General features: G+C 47.5%; 1 protein-coding gene across 1 annotated transcript in view; it reads left to right on the top strand.

The window, feature by feature from the left end:
* The window catches only part of ACMSD (aminocarboxymuconate semialdehyde decarboxylase), a 144,766-nt gene that overhangs the window by 52,923 nt on the left and 70,711 nt on the right, over positions 1–21,132 (top strand). The window contains exons 3-6 of the mRNA XM_088472397.1: positions 9,247–9,343; positions 14,573–14,622; positions 19,496–19,732; positions 20,532–20,625. Of these exons, the coding sequence (XP_088328523.1) occupies positions 9,247–9,343; positions 14,573–14,622; positions 19,496–19,732; positions 20,532–20,625 (478 nt within the window). The remainder of the gene's footprint in view (positions 1–9,246; positions 9,344–14,572; positions 14,623–19,495; positions 19,733–20,531; positions 20,626–21,132) is intronic.

The following is a 21,132-nucleotide window of genomic DNA, read 5'->3' as shown; positions in this document are numbered from 1 at the left end:
CGTAAGTCCTGTTGGTTGGCTATGCTGTAGCCCTGTCCTGTGACCTATCATAAGGACCTCTGTTTTATCAGGGTTCAGTCACAGCCAACTGGCACTCATCCACTCCTGAAGCTCAGCTAGGCAGCCATTTAGGGTTCCCTCCATTGGCCTGCTCAAATCACATGATTTTGTAACACAAAACAAAAACAGAACATATGAGGTTCGCAAACAGTAATATATATATAATTAAACAATTTACTTCAACTTGATAAAATTGTGCATTATATTACAATCAATAAGCATAGCCCCATTGGTCTTGAATGGACATGTCCTGAAAAGTTATTCTTGTGGATAGTTACCTATTCCTCTCCCATTTACATCTCTGATCTCATCTCCCTTCACTCTCCTGTCCACCCTATTCATCCAACAAATTCATGCCGCCTCTCATGCCAACAGATTACTTCCTTCCACTCCCTCCTCCAAGATTTTGTCCGTGCTGCTCAACACCTTTGGAACTCTCTCCCTCTCCCCATCAGACTCTCCACCTCTCTACAATCCTTCAAACAGGCTGTCAAGACCCACTACTTCATCAAAGCCTTCCAGCTCTCATCCAACCTTACTGCTACATGCTCCTTCCTCCCTGTCTACCCCATCTGTGTCACCCCTGGCTGTCTGCCCCTCCCCTTTAGAATATAAGCTCTTACGAGCAGGGCCCTCTACCCTCTTGTGCTTTTCCTTACTTTACTTTCATCTACTTCTTACTCCCCACTAGGGCACCTAACACTTGGTTGCTTATGCTCCATTGCTTATTTGGGTGTTATGGTCGCTAATGTAGCAATGTATATTATCCATGTCCTTGTCCTGCATTGTATTGTATTGTACGGTAAGTCACTGGTCATCTATTTGTTTATGTACTATGTAAGGCGCTGCGGAACACTTGTGACGCCATATAAATAAATGATAATAATAATAGTTTCTACAGATGCTCAATCGGATTTTTGATGTCAAGTCAGCCCCATACGAATCAAGCTGTGATGCACTGTGTGTTCTGACTCCTTTCTATCATTAGTTGTCCAGCATAACTTTTTTTTGTGCTACTGTAGCTTTTCTGTGGGATAGGAACTGATGGTCTGGCCTTCATTCCCCATGCGCATCAATGAGCCTTGGGCACCCCTGACCCTGTCGCCTGACCCTGTAGTCCTTCCTTAAACCACTTTTGGTAAGCACTAACCACTGCATACTGGGAACACCCCAAAAGACCTGCCGTTTTGGAGATGCTCTGACACAGTCATCTAGCCATCACAATTTGGCCTTTGTCAAAGTCACTCAGATCCTTACACATGCCCATTTTTCCTGTTTCCAACACATCATCTTCAAGATCTGAGTGTTCCCTTGCTGCCAAATACATCCCACCCCTTGACAGGTACCATTGTAACAAGATAATCAATGTTATAAACTTCGCCTGTCAATTTGAATGTTATGGCTGACTGGTGTATATGCTCCTAAAATGGGCTTCACTCGTTAAAATTATATAGCAGTTATTGTCTGGTGATCAAAAAAGTGTTTATTGGCAAATGGTTCTATAAAACATTTGTTTTTTTATTCATGTTTTGCTATTTCAATTTACAAAAAAAGAGTTTTAGTCATTTTGGGTAGACCTTCTGTGCCATATCCGGGAGGCACAAGCAAACTAATGGTATTTCCTAAATATTCAGCCTTTTAAAAACAAAAAAATGTGGTGGCATACATAGCCAAAATTAGGAAAATTGTGTCAGTGTCCAAATATACAGTACAGGTTGAGTCTCCCATATCCAAATATTCCGAAATACAGAATATTCCGAAATACGGAATATTTTTAGCATGACTGAGAAAGTGAAAGCTTTGCTTTCTGATGGTTCAATGTACACAAACTTTGTTTAAAGCACAAAATTATTAAAATACAGTATAAAATAACCTTCAGGCTGTGTGTATAAGGTGTATATGAAACATAAATGAATTTCATGTATGTACACAAACTTTTTTTGATGCACAAAATTATTAAAAATACTGTATAAAATAACCTGCAGGCTATGTGTATAAGGTGTATATAACACATAAATGCATTCTGTGTTTAGATTTGGGTCCCATTCCCAAGACATTTCATTATAATATGCAAATATTCCAAAATACGGAATATTCTGATATCCAAAATAGCTCTGGTCCCAAGCATTTTGGATATGGGAGACTCAACCTGTATATGGACCTAACTGTACCTACTTCCATCCAGTGCTGTAGACAGTCGTAGGTAGATTCTTCTATCTGCCTCCTTTGCTGCATGCACATATGAGAAGGTAAATCCATATCAGAAGGGGACACATGCATGCAGAGGGGAGTAATATATTGTTGTACCAACCAGGAACTATGTCAGTGCCTGTGCTGATGCACCATAGACAGGATGAGACCCAACAATAGGAGCATATTCAATTGTGAGCGAAACTTTAATATTTCCTGTGGCACAGGGTTTTTCCTTCAGCCGCAATGTTTTTCCTATTTAATTGGCCGAAATAAATTGAGCCGCACTAATTTCTATAGGATTTAACACAGCTCCATTTTTGCAGCTTCAAAGCAAGTCCAAAGCCAGTTATGGGACTTGCTTCAGAACCCCTAGGACCCCCCTCCCCTCCTTGAATAATTATGCAACTGGAAGTTTCTAACTAGCTTAATTAGTTCAAAAATTACATCATTATTGGTTTGGAAAAAAAAATGGCCTCAAATTACCACAAAATCACATTTTCTTCTACTTTTTATTCACCTTTTCTACTTCAGGGTCCATAGGGTATCCACAGGATACCTTGGGGTATAGGTGTGACGTCAGTCGCAGGGCACCAAAGAGTTAAGCTTTCAGCCTCCCAGGATGCACTAGGTCCCCCTCCTATACCCCGCCCCCAGGCCAAGGCACCTCAGTTTAGTTTGGTGCCCGGCCGGAGTCGGGTGCACCTGTTGGAGTGGGGGCTAGAAGAGCCCCTGAAGCTTTTTCTTCATGCAGCTGTGGCTGCACATCTGGATGAACAGCATGGACAGTCAGTCCTGACGTCCATGCTGTCTTCCCTACACCCCGCCGGTACCAGAACGCCGGTACTGATCCGGGGATGCTGGTGGGCGTCTGGGGTCACAGCTAGCGGTGACCCCAGATGCTCCGGACCATGGCCGGATTCAAGGGGGACAGAGGTAAGCAGCGGGGTCCCGCGGTGGGTCCCCGCTGATCACATGGTCCTAAGTCCCCAGGCAGGGGGCTCCCTGGGGACTGGCTGCAGCGTGGAGCCAGGCGACCAACCTGCGCTTCCACTACCCCCTGGGACAGCGGACCGCAGCAGAGCGGTAGCGCTGCGGCGTCCCAGGGGTTAAATGCATGCCAGGGGAGCGCGCCTTCCCTGTCTCACAGCCGGCGCCTCCCCCGCTGCACACAGCCCTCTCTGCACTGTGCTGACTGGTCCTGTGTCAGCGCTCCTCCCCCAGGCCAGCTTCTCTCTGCTCCTCGGCGGCCATCTTCTCTGCAACGCATGGTGAACGCTGCTGGAAGTCTGGAAGGAAGCATCGTGGTCTGGGTCCCCCCGCATACCTCTCCTCCGCTGTGGCTCAGGTCTGTGTATGCAGCGCTGTGTCCTACCAGGCCCTGTGTCTGTGTAGTTGAGTGATCAGCGCTGTTAGTGCAGGAATTGTTATTTCTCTGCATTGTATGTGACTGTGCTAGCGCTGCCTGTAACTATTCTTCACTAAACTGTCAGCTTTATTACTGTCCCTGTTCTTTCTGCTAAAGCCCTTGCGGTGCGGTGCTGCAGGGTGGTCTCTCGCCTATTTAATACTTAATTGGTGAGAGAGGTCACATACGTGGTGCCATCATGTCTGAAAGTGATTTTCCCCTCCGGCTACAGTGTACCACGTGCAAAGTACCGTTAGCGGAGGGGGAGGGTAGCGCGGAGGGCCTTTGCCGGCAGTGTTGTCCATGGCGCGTCCTATTACGGTTACAGCACCGGTACAGGAGCCGCCCTGGGCTTGTTTCGCTCAGGCGTTAACAGCTTTAGTGGGCCAGTTAGCTCCGCAGCCCGCGTTTACTCCGATGGGTTTGTCCCAGCAGTCTGTGGTGTCGTCACCCATGCAGGGGTTCCCACGACAATTGGTGGTACCCCACAGTCTCCCTATTTCCCCGCTCCCGGGTTCTCAGGAGCCAGCGTGGGTTAACTCCCTGACGAGTTCTTTACAGCACTTGTCGGATGTATTGCAAGGGGAGTCTGTGATGCGGCCTCATAAAAGGCCGGTGGCGTCTCTGTCCGCTCCTTATGAGGATGACGAAGGGACGTCTGATGATGGGGAGATTCTGGATCCTTACGATCAGGAACCTTTCCATACTAAGGACGCTGATGCTAAGTCCAAAGTATATATTCCTGGACTTATTCGGGCGGTCCGCACAGCCTTGGTGATTGAGGACGAAGTTCCCCAGCGGCTAAATCTAAGTATGCCTTTTTCAAAGATGTGAAGGGCGATGCCACAGTCTTTCCTCTTTCGGGTCAGTTGGTGGACCATTTAGAGGAGGCGTGGAAACAACCTGGCAAAAGATACCAGCCGCAGAGACGCCTGGCGGTGGCTTATCCGTTCGCGGATAATTATTTTGCTAAGTGTGAATCCCCTCCACAGGTGGATTCTCACGTGACCCGTCTTGTCCGTAGTGCCACATTGCCGATGCCATCCATGTCCTCCCTTAAGGATGCTACGGACCGCAAGGTAGAAATCTGCCTGAAGTCCGCTTATTCCCTTGCAGGGGGGGCAGCACGGCCGGCTATGGCCATTTGCTGGGTTGCCAGAGCGATGGAGCGCTGGGCGGATTCATTAGAGGCTTCTTTTGAATCCGACTGTCCGGCCGAACAAGCGGAGTTGATTGGCAATCTCCGTGATTCGGCCACCTACATCAACGAGGCGGCTCTAGACATTAGTACTCTGGTGTCTAGAATTTCTTCAGCAGCGGTAGCTGCTCGTCGCACCTTGTGGCTGCGATCCTGGAAGGCGGACGCAGATCCAAGAAAGGTCTGGAAGCGTTGCCGTTTACCGGAGAAGTTCTCTTCGGTCCGGATCTGGATAAGATTGTGGCCACGCTGGCGGCAGCCAAATCTGCTTGTCTCCCGTCGGCCGCTGCTCCTTCTGGTTCTGGACCATCGTCCTTTCGGTCATCTAGGGCCCAGGGCAGGCCCAAACCACAGTCGTTTCCTCGACAGGCTGGCCCTAAGAAATCGGGCAAGCCCCGGAAACAGGCATGGAGTACCAGACGTCCGGCCCCCAAGCCAGATGACAAGCCTGCGGCCTGACGGTCCGGGTCTCCCCTTGGGGGATCCCAGGGTGGGAGGCCGCCTGCTGCAGTTCTCCCGGTGTTGGTCGTTCACTACGACAGACACTTGGGTTCTGGAGGTGGTCTCTCACGGGTACGCCCTCTCCTTCCGGCACAGACCCCCGGCTCGATTCTTCACCACGGGTCTACCATCAGACCGGAACAAGGCTACGGAGCTGCGGAAGGTATTGCACACTATGCTCCAGGCTGGAGTTATAGTGCCTGTTCCATTCTCCCAGAGGGGCCAGGGTTTCTATTCAAATCTATTTTTGGTACAGAAACCCAATGGGTCATATCGTCCGATTCTCAACCTCAAAGCACTCAACAAGTCTTTGCGGGTCCCGAAGTTTCGGATGGAGACCCTACGGTCCATCATTCTGGCGCTGGAACCTGGGGACTACATGGTGTCATTGGACATACAGGACGCTATGGCGGTCATGGCGGCTTCTCTGCGGCTGCAAGGAGTCCGCATGTTGCCGTACTTGGACGACCTGTTATTGGTGGCAGGATCTCCAGAGCTCCTGTTACACCACTTGGACCTGACCATTGCACTGCTGCAACGGCACGGCTGGCTAATTAACTGGCAGAAGTCCACTCTAATCCCGTCTCGGAGGATTCTGCATCTTGGAGCCTTATTGGACTCGGGACAGCAAAGGATCTTCGTGACGGAGGACAAGATCTCTGCTTTACAGTCAAGGGTGCGCAGTTGTCTGCACAGCCGCCGGGTGTCCTTACACTCGGCGATGAGGTTACTGGGCTCCATGGTGTCGGTGTTCGACATGGTGGAATACGCCCAGTTTCACTCTAGACCTCTGCAGCACCTGATCCTGTCCAAGTGGAACGGGCTGCCTCAGTCTCTGAAGTTCCAGACGATTGTGCTCACCCCGGAGGTTCGCCTGTCCCTTGCGTGGTGGTTAAAGATGACCCACCTCAACAAGGGACGTCCGTTCTGGGTTCCAAATTGGGTCCTGTTGACAACGGACGCCAGTCTTCGGGGCTGGGGAGCAGTTTCGGGTCCACACTTGTTCCAGGGCAGGTGGACACCGACAGAAGCGGAGCTTCCAATAAATATCTTGGAACTCCGTGCGGTCTTCAATGCTCTCCTGCAGGCACAGCGGTTTCTCCAGGGTCACCCGGTGCAGGTCCAGTCGGACAATGCTACCACCGTGGCCTACATAAACAGGCAAGGAGGAACTCGCAGTCGGGCGGCTCTCGTAGAGGTCTCTCGGATCCTGGTTTGGGCGGAGCGCAATCTTCCGGCCATATCAGCGGTCTTCATCCCGGGAGTGCTAAATTGGGAGGCGGACTTTCTAAGTCGCCAGGACGTTCATCCAGGGGAATGGTCCCTGCACCCGGACGTTATTCAACTACTGGTGGACAGGTGGGGTCTTCCAGAAATCGACCTCATGGCGTCCCGGCACAACAACAAGTTGCCGGTGTACGGGTCTCGCACAAGAGACGAAGGGGCGTCTCTGGTGGATGCTCTGTCCGTCCGGTGGACGTTCAGGTTCGCATACCTGTTCCCTCCGGTCTCCCTTCTTCCACGGGTAATCCGGAAATTCAAACAGGAAGGAGGGACGCTCCTGTTGATAGCTCCCGCGTGGCCCAGACGGCACTGGTTCTCAGACCTTCAGGGTCTGTCCGTGGACAGTCCTCTGCGGTTGCCGCTACGACCGGACCTTCTGTCTCAGGGTCCTTGTCTTCACCCGGACCTGACTCGGCTGTCTTTGGCGGCGTGGCTGTTGAGACGGCCATGCTGAGGTCCTGGGGGTTTGCCAGCTCTGTGGTGTGTACCATGTTACGAGCTCGGAAACCGTCTTCCGCGAGGATATACCATCGCGTGTGGCATACGTTCTTCCAGTGGTGTCGACCGAGAGGTTATGCACCGCGGGAGTTTCGTCTGTCTCGGATTCTCGCCTTCCTGCAAGCGGGACTAGATCATGGGCTTCGCCTTGCTTCTTTGAAGGTACAGGTTTCGGCCCTATCTGTCTGGTTTCACCGTAGGATTGCTACAATCCCGGATGTGCGCACCTTTATGCAAGGTGTTCTCCGTATTCAGCCGCCCTTTGTTCCACCTGTGGCGCCTTGGGATTTGGCTGTGGTCCTGAGGACTCTCCAAGGACCGCCGTTTGAACCACTGGGCTCAGTGGATATTAAATGGCTAACAGCTAAGACTGTTTTCCTTCTGGCCGTTGCTTCAGCCAGACGTGTTTCTGAGTTAGGGGCTCTTTCTTGTAGACCCCCTTTCTTGTTTTTTTCATGGGAACAGGGCAGTGCTCCGCACTCGGCCCGAGTTTCTCCCCAAAGTTGTTTCCCAGTTTCAGGTTAACGAGGAAATAGTTGTTCCGGCCTTTAACTCACCGGGTCTTTCCGTGGGTGAGGCCTCTTTGGATGTTGTGCGGGCCTTAAGGACTTATGTGGACCGCACTTCTTTGTTTAGGAAGTCGGACGCTTTGTTGTCCTCTATGGCTTCTGTAAAAAGGGTTGGCCTGCTTCAAAGCAAACTTTGGCAGCCTGGATCCGTATGGCTATTTCTGAAGCTTATCTTCATGAAGGCCTACCGGTCCCTCCTTCTCTGAAGGCTCATTCCACTAGGTCTGTGGGTCCTTCGTGGGCAGCTTGACGTGGTGCCTCGGCAGTTCAGATCTGCAAGGCTGCTACGTGGTCTTCTGTCCATACCTTCGTGAGGTATTACAGGTTTGACACCTTCGCCTCTCAGGATGCTTCCTTCGGGCGGCGGATTCTCCTTTCTGCACAGGAGCGTCCCCACCCTTAAAGGATACTGCTTTGGGACATCCCCAAGGTATCCTGTGGATACCCTATGGACCCTGAAGTAGAAAATATGAGATATGGTAAGAACTTACCCTTGTTATCTCTATTTCTACGAAGTCCATAGGGTTCCACAGGACTCCCGCCCTGTCGCACCTGTGCTGCAGATGGGCTTTGCTCTGGTCACCGGTTTTCCGTCTCCCTCTGGTGAGAATGTGATTCTTGTATGTGTCCAGATCTTTGTTCTCTCTCTTCCTTCTCCTCCTCCGGCCTATGGCTTGGTAACTAACTGAGGTGCCTTGGCCTGGGGGCGGGGTATAGGAGGGGGACCTAGTGCATCCTGGGAGGCTGAAAGCTTAACTCTTTGGTGCCCTGCGACTGACGTCACACCTATACCCCAAGGTATCCTGTGGAACCCTATGGACTTCGTAGAAATAGAGATAACAAGGGTAAGTTCTTACCATATCTCATATTTTTTGTTTGTATTTAAATTGAAAAGTTTGTTTTGTATAATTTTTAACTTTTTTAAAACAATGCAAAAACCAGCTATTTTAATTTTTTTTTAAAGTTTCAAATATTTTTCTATTGGACCATAATATACTTTTATTATGTTACCCAACTTTGGGGGGGAGGGGTGCAGGCTGATTTCCACTCGAATTAATGAAAAAATGGGAGCGGTCATTTTTACAGCAAAAATCGCACATCTAATTGGATATGCCACTTAATCTAAGTGAAAATTAAGCTTAAATAATGATGGAGCTCGCAGCGCCGTAATAGAGCTCTATTGCGCCCTGTGTCGGCCACATCTCCTGAGTGCATGACGTCATGTTGAAGGGACAGTGCCGCCAACGCCAGGTGCACTGCAGCACCAATTCTGGCTGTAGGGTGCCATTCTAGTCAGCTGCAGGGGATGTGGGGCAGTGACGGTGCTTCCCACAGAGCAGCACTGCTCACACACCCCTAGTTATGGCCCTGGAAACTGGTGTTACAGACCTACAGGGAAAACTCCTGGGGAGGTCTATGGCCAATCAGCCCCTTTGCATCAGATCCCATAGTGAAATTGATAATACATTATACAACCTATCTTTTCATTATGAAGTGCCTTATACCTTAGTGATATCACTATATATTCCTTTTGCTAGGGAGAGGCAAAAATGATGAAAGATGGAACTGTTTTTCGTGTCGTTCAGTCCAACTGCTGGGATCCTGAAGTCAGATTAAAAGAGATGGATCAATCAGGTAAGCAAACTGCAACATGTTAATCCCAATACAAGCAACCAGCCTTGCAGAGCACTTTTAAACCTGTCACCCTTGTCTAATAATATTCTGTTTCTGATTTCTTCATTTTCAATTGCAATGACCTGGGCTGAATAAATTAACTAGATCCTCTGACATGACCCCTTTCGGGATGTAGTTATGATCCCGGCGGTCGGGATGCTGGCGTTCAGAATGCCAGAGCCTGAATCCTGACACCAGTCAGAATCCCGGCGCTAGCATCCCCACTGCTGACATCACGACGGTAAGTAGCCGGGCTAGGGGGAAGGTTTGGCGGTAGGGTTAGGTACTAGGGGGAGGGTTAGGGTTAAGTTGCAGGAGGGAAGGTTAGGTTTAGACTGAATGTGGTGAGGGTTAGGTTTGGCTGCGGGGGGGAAGGCTAGGTTTAGGCCGTGTGGAGGGAGGGTTAGGTTTAGTGGTAGGGATAAGGGTAGGGTTAGCATACTTACCTATAGGTGTCGGCATTGTAACCCAGTCGGGATCCAGTGTCGAGATTCTGAGTGCCGGCATCCCGTACCGCCCCTCCCCCTTCAGCCAGCGAAATATTCTGCTTCTGAACTATCCGCTGAAATAAAACGAACACACCTGGCTGCATTGCAATATTTACAGCGATTTGTACATTGCCCAGGGCTGTGAGGCATACCTGACCAAAGAAGATACCCTGGAGAAGGATGTGAGACAACAAGTGATGCCCTCAGCCAATCCTAGCATTCCCTTAGGTCCTGTTACACAACTGTGCAGCCGTTTTCCTTAGCCAATAACGATAAATATCACAGTGTATGTAGGAGTTTCCAACTGTAATTTATTCTTGCCTCTGACTCTTCACTGCATTATCTAACCCTAATAAAGAGATTACTATAGGGAGTGCAATTCTTATTCAAAGGCTAATTAATAATTATACTATTTTTTAATAAAATGATGTTGATGTCTCTCCTTTGACATCCCCTACCTCTGTAGTGCGCAATAGACCCTGCACATAGAAAGATTAATTTCGTATAGCGGACTAAATTTAAGCCTTATGTTACTGTACTGGGACTGTGAAACATTATATTGTCTCAGTGGGCTGAGCCAGTGGAATGGCACTGCATAAACGGTCCAGGAACTATGCTGCAATCTGCTATGTAAATCAGGCCCACAATCTTTTCAGGTATCCTATCCATCACATAGGGTGGAGGTCCTAGAGGAAGGTCATACAGGGGTAGACAATTAATATTTATATAAATACTTTTTGAAAGTAGAATCATCACATTTAAAGATACGAATTTGGTTGTTATGATTGTTTGAAATAGTGGTTTACCTCGCATTTAATATTGAATAAAGTAATGGATATTTATCTACTATAGATTACATTGTAAAGTACTATAAATATAAATATAACACATGCTCACCTTGTATCTTCCTTCACTATTAATGTGTTGAGAGTTACAATGGTATAAATTATTTTTGCTGAAGGGTGATTCTTCTACCTGACATTCCTCCACCCAAATGGACAATAGTTCACCAGTGGGTTCACCAGAGGTCAGCTCGGGATAACACCTAAGGCCTATATTGTAGGTGTGATTAATCTGGTTTCTTCCTTTACCCAATAAAGTTACCAATAACGCACACAGACACATATTAGTAAAGTAAAAGAACCAATATGTGTTCTGATTTTGATTACAAATAGTATAAGTAAATTTTTAAGTGAATACGGGAATCTCAAATAAGTATCAAATTAAATCAATCATTGTCAAATCTATGTATTATTACTAAACACCCACTTAGAAAAATGTTAATCTTCCCCAACAATTACATTAACCCCCCTCCACAAAACACAATAAAATAACTGTACTGATACATCAACTACCCTCTATCCTTACTAATACTATAGAATTGTACTATACTTGTGTCCTAGATAGTTAACAACCCCTATTCCCTATCCTTGAATATCCTAGCTACCCTCCTATACTCTATGAAACACATACTTTGAGTTACCACAGATTCTATTACCCTCTTTCACACATATTCACTCACACACTGTCATGCCTGAGGGTTGGTTTGGGTAGGAATAGGTGCGAGAGGCTGAATGGGAGATCTGAGATGCTTGAAGGAACTTGGGTGGCTTAAGCCAGGACTTCCTTATGTAATGATGTGAGGAGATAGAGAAATGGCAGTGGATGATGGGCCCAAGGGCGAGGACAGAAGTAGAATGTCTTTATTGAACAGCAGGTTGGAATGGTACTGGATATATAATACTGAAGGAATTGGCAAAATCGGATTGGGACCGATGATGCTGGATTGAGAGCTAGGTCGGTTTGAGACCGATGTTGATGAATTACAGAACTTGATGTATTTGAATCCAATGTTAATGAATTGATGAACTTATTGGTTGGGAACGATGGTGATGAATTTAACAACTTACTTGACTAGAGTCCGATGTTGATGAATTGATGATGTCATTCGGTTGGGACCGATGTTGATTGAATTAAAGAACTTAATTGATAACAGTCCAATGTTGGCAGCATCGGATGAGACCAATGTTATGCAATGCAAGCGGGTCAATGGTAGCCCAGTGTGCATGCGCACGACGGAGCCGGCTCCGTCGTGCGCATGCGCAAGACCCAGATAGCGACGGGCAAACCGTCGCTCCAGGTCTCGAACCAAAGGGGGGAGTGCTGTCAATGTTGAGTGACATCACGCCCCCTTTGGTGGGCGTGCCGGGGGGCGTGGCTGCCCAGACGGAGGCGCTCCCATGGGAATGCCTACCGTCTGGGGCCGGCCCCACTGACATCACAAGTGATGTCAGTGGGAGTGCTTTCAGCTTTGTTTGAGCCGAAAGCACTCCAGGGCTTGCGGCAACGAGACCCTACCACAAGGGTCTCGTCGCAAGCCCGATGGTCGCAATGGTCTAGACCATCGCGACCATCTTCCTGGCCGCTCGCTATAGCTGTGGGTGGTCACCCACAGCTATATGAGCGGCCAGGAGGCCGCTCTAAAAATCAAGAAGGCCGGCCCTGATTCAGAGCGAGCGCTCTGTCAGAGCGACTGGCTCTGAATCAGGGCCTCAGTACTGAGTTGTAACTTCAGCAAGAAGCAACGTTATACTGGCAACAGAGGCCGGTCTGGAAATGGAATTTATAGGGGAGGTTCCCCAGGGATTGGATGCTGCAATCAGCTGGTCTGGGAGCAGCGCTCTGAGTGGAGGAAGAGCGTCAGGTGACAGAGCACAACATGGCTGCACCCATACTGTTGTTTTGGAGGGAACTCTGGCATTTAGCCTGTGTGCCATCATGCTGGGAAGACACGCTGTGAGCAAGGGTATGTGGAAAGCCATCTCCATGATCAGTAACAGGACACTGGGGGAGATGTATGAAGCTCAGATGAAGCACACGTTATGTGCTCTGATAACGCTTCTACCCAATGTATGATCGGGGTTTGGTGCGGTAAATGACAGGAGTGCTAAGCACTCCTGTCATTATCGTGCTGCTATCTACAAGATAGCAGGGCCGTTAGCCTGACCCATGTATGAGCAGTCATATCGGCTGACCGTTCGGCCCGCTGTAGCTGTTGCTATCGACAGCTTCAGCTTGGCGCTGCCCTATCCCCACAGCAATGACAACGATGTCCCTGCTGCAGCCGTGACTGACACACAGGCTGATGCGCTGTGGTCTCAAGCGGGTAGCACCGGAGGGGGGAGTTGCTTGCTCCCCCTCTCCAGTCGATGAGATGTTCATACATCTCATCGGTAGTGCTTCCTGCTTCGCCTTGGTAAAGAGGCGAAACGGGATGTATTATAGCGGCATGTTAAGTGCCGCTGTAATACATCTACCCCACTGAGCGGATGGAGCAGGAGCAGCACAGACAGACCTTAGCACCAGCAGGGAACAATGTGCAGTGTGAGCGGACCTCTATGCTATCCTGGAGTGATGCACAGCACGAGAGGACCTCAGCGCTAGCCTGGACAGGCACCAGAGCTGTAAGAAAGTGGTTTTAATAGTCAGAAGCATGACACACTCATTCATTCATTCACTTACCAATAATAATTTTAACCATTATATGATTTTATGTTGATAAATAGTTCATCAGTAAAGAGTTGACAACTGAAGTGTGTTCACCCTTTCCTTGTTGCACTTTTTTCATGAAAGAAAGGGGGACTGCAACAGATATCTGCTGTTTTCCCATTTTCATTCAGAAAAACTGCCCCCACAGGTCTGTTTAGGGTCTGTTTGTCCCCAATAGCCAATGCCATCCTCAGATGGTGTTAGCCCACAGTAGCCTATGGGATATCTGTAGCACATATTTTTTTGGAAATGGATCCCTCTCAATCAGCCCTTACTGATGCATTCGCACTCAATGGCCGTGAACACGTAGTCCGAACCCAGAAGCAAAGTGTTAGCTTCACTGGGGACAGAGCAAATTCACATTAAAAATGTGGGATGTGATAAATATGCTCCACAGTCTCCACATTCAATTAAAGTATTTCGTTTTTCAAATGAACTACCAAAAATGGTCTGTGTATGCACCAAACCCAATATAAATAATGTCTATGAGCCATCACAGCGTTAGTCACTGGTGTGTTGTATTAGAGGCTGCAATAACTGTTTGCTACCACTGCGCCTTACTAGCCTGTCTTATGATTGATATGCCTCCCAATAGCCCCAGATCATGAACCTTGTACCTTGTGTGAAGTGGATTTGTTTTTGTGTGAATGTGATTGTTGTTTAGGAGATAGTATGTTTAGGCAGATAGTATGGTTAGGCAGATGGTATGGTTAGGCAGATGGTATGATTAGGCACATGGTATTGTTAGGCAGATGGTATGGGTAGGCAGATGGTATGGTTAGGCAGATGGTATGGGTAGGCAGATGGTATGGTTAGGCAGATGGTATGGGTAGGCAGATGGTATGGTTAGGCAGATGGTATGGGTAGGCAAATGGTATGGTTAGGCAGATGGTATGGGTAGGCAAATGGTATGGTTAGGCAGATGGTATGGTTAGGTAGCTCATGGACTGAGCTTATTTTATCCAAATTTGTTTCTAACATGTTGGGATGTGTGAACCTACCTCCTGCAGCATTGAAAGCATTAATACAATTATAACATATGGAACGTAAAAAATATAATGGTGATGACTTTGCAGCAGGACAAATGTAATTTCATGTTAACACCACATTTCTCATTTTCTGGATATAAAGACACATTTTTCCTTCTGTCCAGGTGTTACTGTACAAGTTCTATCCACTGTCCCTGTAATGTTCAGTTACTGGGTAAGTACTTACATTACTACACAATATTCTATTCTAATGAACTATTTATATACTTTGTATACTTGTGAAGATCACTGCAGCTTTTCATTTACAAATACTTTTAAATTAAAATAAGCTGAAGTTCCTACACTATCCAACATCTAGAGATAAGGAAGGATAATGAAGAGTGAACAAATTGATGTTAAGTATCATGGATTAATCATATTTAGGGTTTAGACCAGAGATCATGTTTTCTTTGGTAACAAGCTTGTAGTGTATAAACAAGCTGTAGGGAGTTAGCAGTACATGATGGCATCCAACAATAAGATTTATATGAAACAAAATTCACATATCCAACTTGCCAATTTATATACACTAATATGCTTTTAAAGAGCAGCAAACACCTTTGATTGTTAAAACTAGGAGCAGGACTAAGGAGGACTCAATTCTCATGTTTAATGGCAACATTTATGAAAGTGTGGGGGGCATTGCCGTATTTACGACCACATGGGCCTGGGGCTGAAAATGTTCAAGGGCCTATGTTGAGAAGCGGAGGAGGTGTGGCCAGTGCTGTGGGGGTGTGGTCAGAGTCATGTGGGCACGTACACCACTTACACTATCAGCCCTAATGTCTCTACAGTAAGTACATAAAAATTAAAAAATTGCAGCATTTTGTGAGAAAACAAGAAATACATTTTTAATACTTATGATGATTTATGGCCAACTGTGTGGCCAGCTAAGCACCTGTTTCTCTTGCTGCCATGATGATTGGCCTATTTTTACGTGGGGGCCTGGAGCTGGAGCTCCATCCACCCCATTGTTTATCTGGTCCTGGTAGGAGGGGGATACAAACTGGGGTAAAACAGGGTATTATTTTAACTGTGACTATTTAGGGGCCTATTTATCAAACAATATTTGCGGTATATCCCCCCAAAAAAATAATATAATTTTCAAGTGATACACGCAAATATTAAGCATCACCCATCATATGTATGAAGGAGGGACTGCAGCAGATATCTCCGATATCTGCTACAGTCCCTCAATTTCTGACAGCAGTAGTCTCAACCCATATAGGTTTCTATGGGGACTGCAAAGCTGTCAGATTTACCAAGCTTCACATTCCAGAGTTTGGTCCTGGCAGCTAACACCATCTGAAGATGACTTTAGCCACTGAAGTCTATGGGCAGGGCCGGCTCGAGGCAAGTTCGACCAGTGCGGTGGAACAGGAGTGCCACCCCATAGAGGGCACACCCCACCCAACCATTCCAGATTTCAGCGGGACAGTGCCATTTTTCGGGCACTGCCCCGCTGTTCCACCCACGGGGCGAAGTGTCCTGCGGGTGGTCGGGCACCTCCACTGCCGCAGCTGTGCAGCGGTGCCGACCCCGGAGAAGAGGAATGGATGCAGCGTCATTTAGGGGTGTGGCCTATGGCAATTAGGCCACGCCCCCATTGCCGGACGCACGCGGCTTTACCGCAGGTAACAGGCACCATACTGCACAGGACGCGGCTCTTCCTGGAGTCGGTCCTGCATATGGGTTGCACTGGGATTTGGAGAGTCCTGCATGTATGGAAAACACACTTAGGGGTATCGTGTTGGTCCCGATTTGGATTCTCGGGTGAAAATATAAAAATTTTTGCAAATCGGGAATTTACTATCATTAAAGTTGGGTGATTTCTTCATCTTTTGGGGATGAAATGGGGTGGTTTAATTCCGCCATTCGGCTGTTTTGAACATAGAAATGTTATCGCCGTCAGCTCAATTCGGAAATATTTTTCACTTATTTCTGCCACATTTAGCGGCCTCTCATTGGCTGGAACCCACGTGTACCCCAGCCAACGAGAGGCCGCTAGATGTCAAGCGGCCTCTGATTGGCTGGCGGGACGTGGGAAACCCTGTGACGTTACGGCAGCTTCGCGTAGTATTGGTATGTGTGACAAGACACATACCAATACTAGTCCATTTGGTATCAGGGAAGCGTGTTAATTTTTGGCAAAGACCCCCCCGGGATCCTATGGAGACCAGAGTGAGGATCAGGTGAGTATACTATCTTTGTTGCAGGTCATTCCTCACGGATTCTACTCGGACAAGTGGACCGACCGGCTGGTACAGGTATGTGTGATTGATGTAGATGTATGTATATAATAAATCTTTACTAGTCACAGTGTGTGTGTTCTATCTTTATTTAACTATTTATTTTACAGTGGGGTACAGGTGCCGAACACCTACTGGCACTTGTAGTTCCACAAGTGCCAAAGGGCAGGCATACGGCACTTGTAGTCCCACTGTAAAATTCAATCGTTTTCTACTATTCTTCACTTTATTAAGCCCGTACCCACCACTACAGGGATGCGGGGAAGAGCCCCAGGCTTCAGTCCAAGCCTGGGGTTCAGGAGAGGGGGGAGCCCTCTTTTATGGGGTCCCCACCTCCCCTGACATCCCCGGCATGACCGACTTGGGGTGAGAATGCTTTGGCCCTGGAGACCCGGTAATAGGGTCTCCGGGCTGTGGCATTACACCCCACTCATTTTGGGTCTGGTGCTGGTTTTAAATATAGGGGGAACCATACGCATTTTTTTCCCCTATATTTAAAACCAGGACTGGCCCTGCAGCCTGGTGCTGGTTCCTAATTTATGGTGGAACCCTACTCGTTTTGTTCCTCGGAAATTTTGGAACCAGGCCTGGCTGACAAGTCCGGGGCTGGTTATGCTTTTAGGGGGGAACCCCACGTAAATTTTTTCCGGAAAATTAACCCTTAAAATATTTACAAATAAACAAGCAGTCTGTACATATTGCACTGATATGTGCAGCCTGCTTGTTCGGGAGAGAAATTCGGGCGGTGAAATCGGGACTTCAAAACGGACAGGATCGACCAAATACACCATCACTCAAAACGATCCTGTCAAAACCGGGAGCTTGATAAATTCCTGATTGCTAAAGTGAAAAAAACTTCCATTTTTGATCGATCCTATCCGAGTTGAAAAACAGGACAAATCGAGACCAACACGAATCTTACTAATACTCCTTTCAGACATCTCGAGATTCCTAGGAATTTGGCCTGCCTCAGACAAATGCCCGGGCAGCCGTGTCTGTCTGAAAGGTACCTACCCAGGAACACGTTCCCTGGTAGCCGCCCCTTCAATCGACCAGGGTTTACCCTGCTTCTGTCTGAATGGTGCTACCTGGGATTTTACTACTCCCGGGCAGCACCAAGCAGCTTTTACATGGAGTTGACAGCGCAGAGCACCCTATAGGTCGCTCAGCGCTGCTGCTTTGAGTTGGCAGCACAGAGCGTCGTATAGGACGCTCAGCACTGCTGCTCACCACCCCCAGCGCCGGCCGGATGTGTACAGAGAACCCCAGACAGACGGTGTGGACACCCGCCGGCGGGTCTCTGCCATAGCGGGCCACCTGCCACGCTGGTCGCTGTGTCAGCGACACAGGACCCCAGCCAGACACTGGGGACACCCGCGCTGGAGACCGCCGACTGGTCCCAGCATGAATGGCCGGCTTCCAACAGCTGAATGATGACATCATCATCATCATCAGTCAGAGAGGGGATAGGCTAGGAGGAGCAGACGGCAGAGAAGAGGCAGGTAAGCAGAAAAACCCTGCTCTTGTCTGAAAGGGGTCTACCTCAGAATTTCCCGGGTAGACACTGTAGTGTGAAAGGGGGGTCTCGACAAAATACCTGGGAATTTGCACAGGAGAAATTCCCGGGTCTGAGCAGGAAATTTCCCGGGTTGTATATCTGAAAGGGGTATAAGTTTACACCTTAATGTATAGCAAACATACACATTTCATTGAAAAAAAAACTTTGTAAAACACCATTTATAATAAGAGCAACTCATACAATGTGAATCTGTGATTCAATCACCTGCAAATAAGTTAAACTATTATACTGTATTATAGGTACTAATGTGGTTTAGGATTTTTTAATGTCTATGGTGCAATAGCAATATTATACCACATTTTTCTTTTCCTATGTTGACAATTTAGCACTGACACAGTTTAGAATATTTCTTTATTTGTTAGATTTAAAAACTTGGTTAACCAGCTGTCTTTACACAAATCATGGCCACAAGTAATATGATGTGTGAGCACATAATGGCTGCTAATCCTTGTCAGTACAGTTGGATGGCATGTAGTCGGGATGTCGACGGTCTAAATGCCGACCATCCGCATCCCGACTGTCTAATCCCGGCAAGGGTCTAATGACAGGTGTCAAAATCCCGACGCCTGTCATTTTACCTACTCCGAGAGCCCAATGCACGGTATCCCGATAGTAGGTAAGCCGGGCGCCTGGCGCGGACAGCCATGGGGGGAGGGAAAGGTTAGGGGCTCCCAGAGAGGATTTAGGGTTAGTCTAGGGGAAGGGGGGGTTATGGTTAGGAACCCCCCGAGAGGGAAAGGTTTAGGCATCGGGGAAGGGGGGGTTAGGTTTAGGCACTTAGAGGAGGGTTAGGGTTAGGCACTAGGGAGGGAGGTTAGGGTTAGGCACCCCTAAAGGAGGACTGGGGGGGTAGGTTACTTAGTACTTACCTTTAGCACAGTTGGGATCTTCACTGGTGCCGGTCTTACGGCGTCGGGATTTGAACTAGGGGTGAGCGGGTTCGGTTTTACTCGGTTCTTATCGCCACTTTACCGCAAATTTGGCTCAATTTTATTCGCTATCCAAAACACATGTTCGGCGACAGCCAATAAAAAGATCCGGGTAAAACCGAGTAAAACCGAACCCGCTCACCCCTAATATGAACACATGTCCGGCGGTAAATCATACCGATCCCAGATGGATAGCTATTGAAAGGGGGATTCTATTTGTGTATAGTCATCATATAATACATGTGAATGGGCATGTTAATTATTGTTAACGTCTGACATTTCCCTGACCAGGCCAAGCCCCAAGACACACTGGACCTTTCCCGTTTTCTCAATGATGACCTAGCAGCCTTGGTGGGGAGGTATCCAAAGAGATTTGTTGGGCTGGGAACACTCCCTATGCAGTGTCCAGAGCTAGCAGTGCAGGAGATGAATCGTTGTGTGAAAGAACTTGGGTTCCCAGGGGTACAGATTGGCACCCATATTAACCAGTGGGACCTCAACTCGCCAGAACTCTACCCAGTTTACGCAGTAAGTACAGTCAGTGTTACAGGAAACAAAAAAAGCATGTTATTGGGTCACGGGACATTTTAAATAGCTTCACTTTATTCCTATTACTTATTCAGCTGCTTGTGTATCTGCATTCACCGTGTAAACACTGAGAGCAAATGGGAACACACATGCCAGGTAAAAGATAATTGACAGGCATTTGTACACAGCAAGCGTCCAAGTGTTTCATATTTCACAGCTGATTCACTATCGTGTGATTAACAAAATAACAATAACATGTTTCAAATAATAATAATAATACAGTTTATACAGACACAGGTCATGTCACTCTCATGCTTGTTTCCACTAAACCAACAAAGTGTAGAATGCTTCTCCAGAGCATTAACAAAGACCGGAATGTTGAAGCATTGGGGTAATTAAATGGGAACGTTCTCGCAAAATGAACTTCACTTTCTGGTTTGTAAATGAGACTCATAATTCTTCAATGAGAAAAGATAAATGGTTGTTAACTATTGAAAAGCATAAAGTCCTGCCACTCTGTTTTGTGGTTCCCTGAATAGCATGTGCCTATTTCTCCTATATGGTACATACAGTCCTGCCCATTATGAGGTGACATAATGTGTATTCCTAACACTTCCCACTGAAGACATGACAGCGCAGTACCTTCTTTTAACATGCAGGAGCCATGATTGATTCAGTTTTCTATGCAGATTACAATATCTCATCATATACCAACGCTGATATCTGCAGTACAAAAGATGTTTCCATTGTTGCCTAAAACATGTGACAATAATTACATCTGTCTGTAACCTTTTTTTAGGCAGCAGAGGAATTAAATTGTGCTATTTTTGTGCACCCCTGGGACATGACCATGGACAGAAGGATGTCAAAATACTGGCTGCCCTGGCTGGTGGGTTAGTATTTAAAATTTTACCATATGGGTAGGGGAAGGGAATAATAGGGAAGTTTTGTGGAGAGGAGCAAAAGAGATGCAGAAAATAGGTCCTAAAAGGTCCTACCCTGAACCCTACCTCTTCTTTGAGATCCAATCTCTCCACCTCTTCCACCATGCCCATCTAAGAGTGGCATTAATCTACCATCCTAATGGCCCCACCTCACACTTCCTAGAGAAGTTTACCACCTGGCTCCTCCACTTTCTGTACTCCTCTTTAACTGGTCTTTTCTGCTCCTCACTCCAATGGTCACTCTCTTGATCTTGTCTTTTCCCTGCGCTGTAACATCTCTGACTTCACCAGCTCCCACTTTCCTTTCTCTGACCTTTATCTCCTCTCCTTTAGCTTTTCCCTTCCCCAGTATCCTCCCATTCCCAAGTGTGATTTGGCTAATGTAACTATTTATGGCCCTGTTATCCTCACTGAACATACTTTTCACCCCCATCTGTGCTATTTCCTACCCTGACT

The sequence above is a fragment of the Taudactylus pleione genome, unplaced genomic scaffold, assembly GCF_031769625.1.
Source record: "Taudactylus pleione unplaced genomic scaffold, aTauple2 ptg000122l, whole genome shotgun sequence".
Classification (NCBI taxonomy): Eukaryota; Metazoa; Chordata; class Amphibia; order Anura; family Myobatrachidae; genus Taudactylus; species Taudactylus pleione.
Note: the sequence above shows the minus strand (reverse complement) of the source record. Positions and strands in the feature narration are given on the sequence as shown.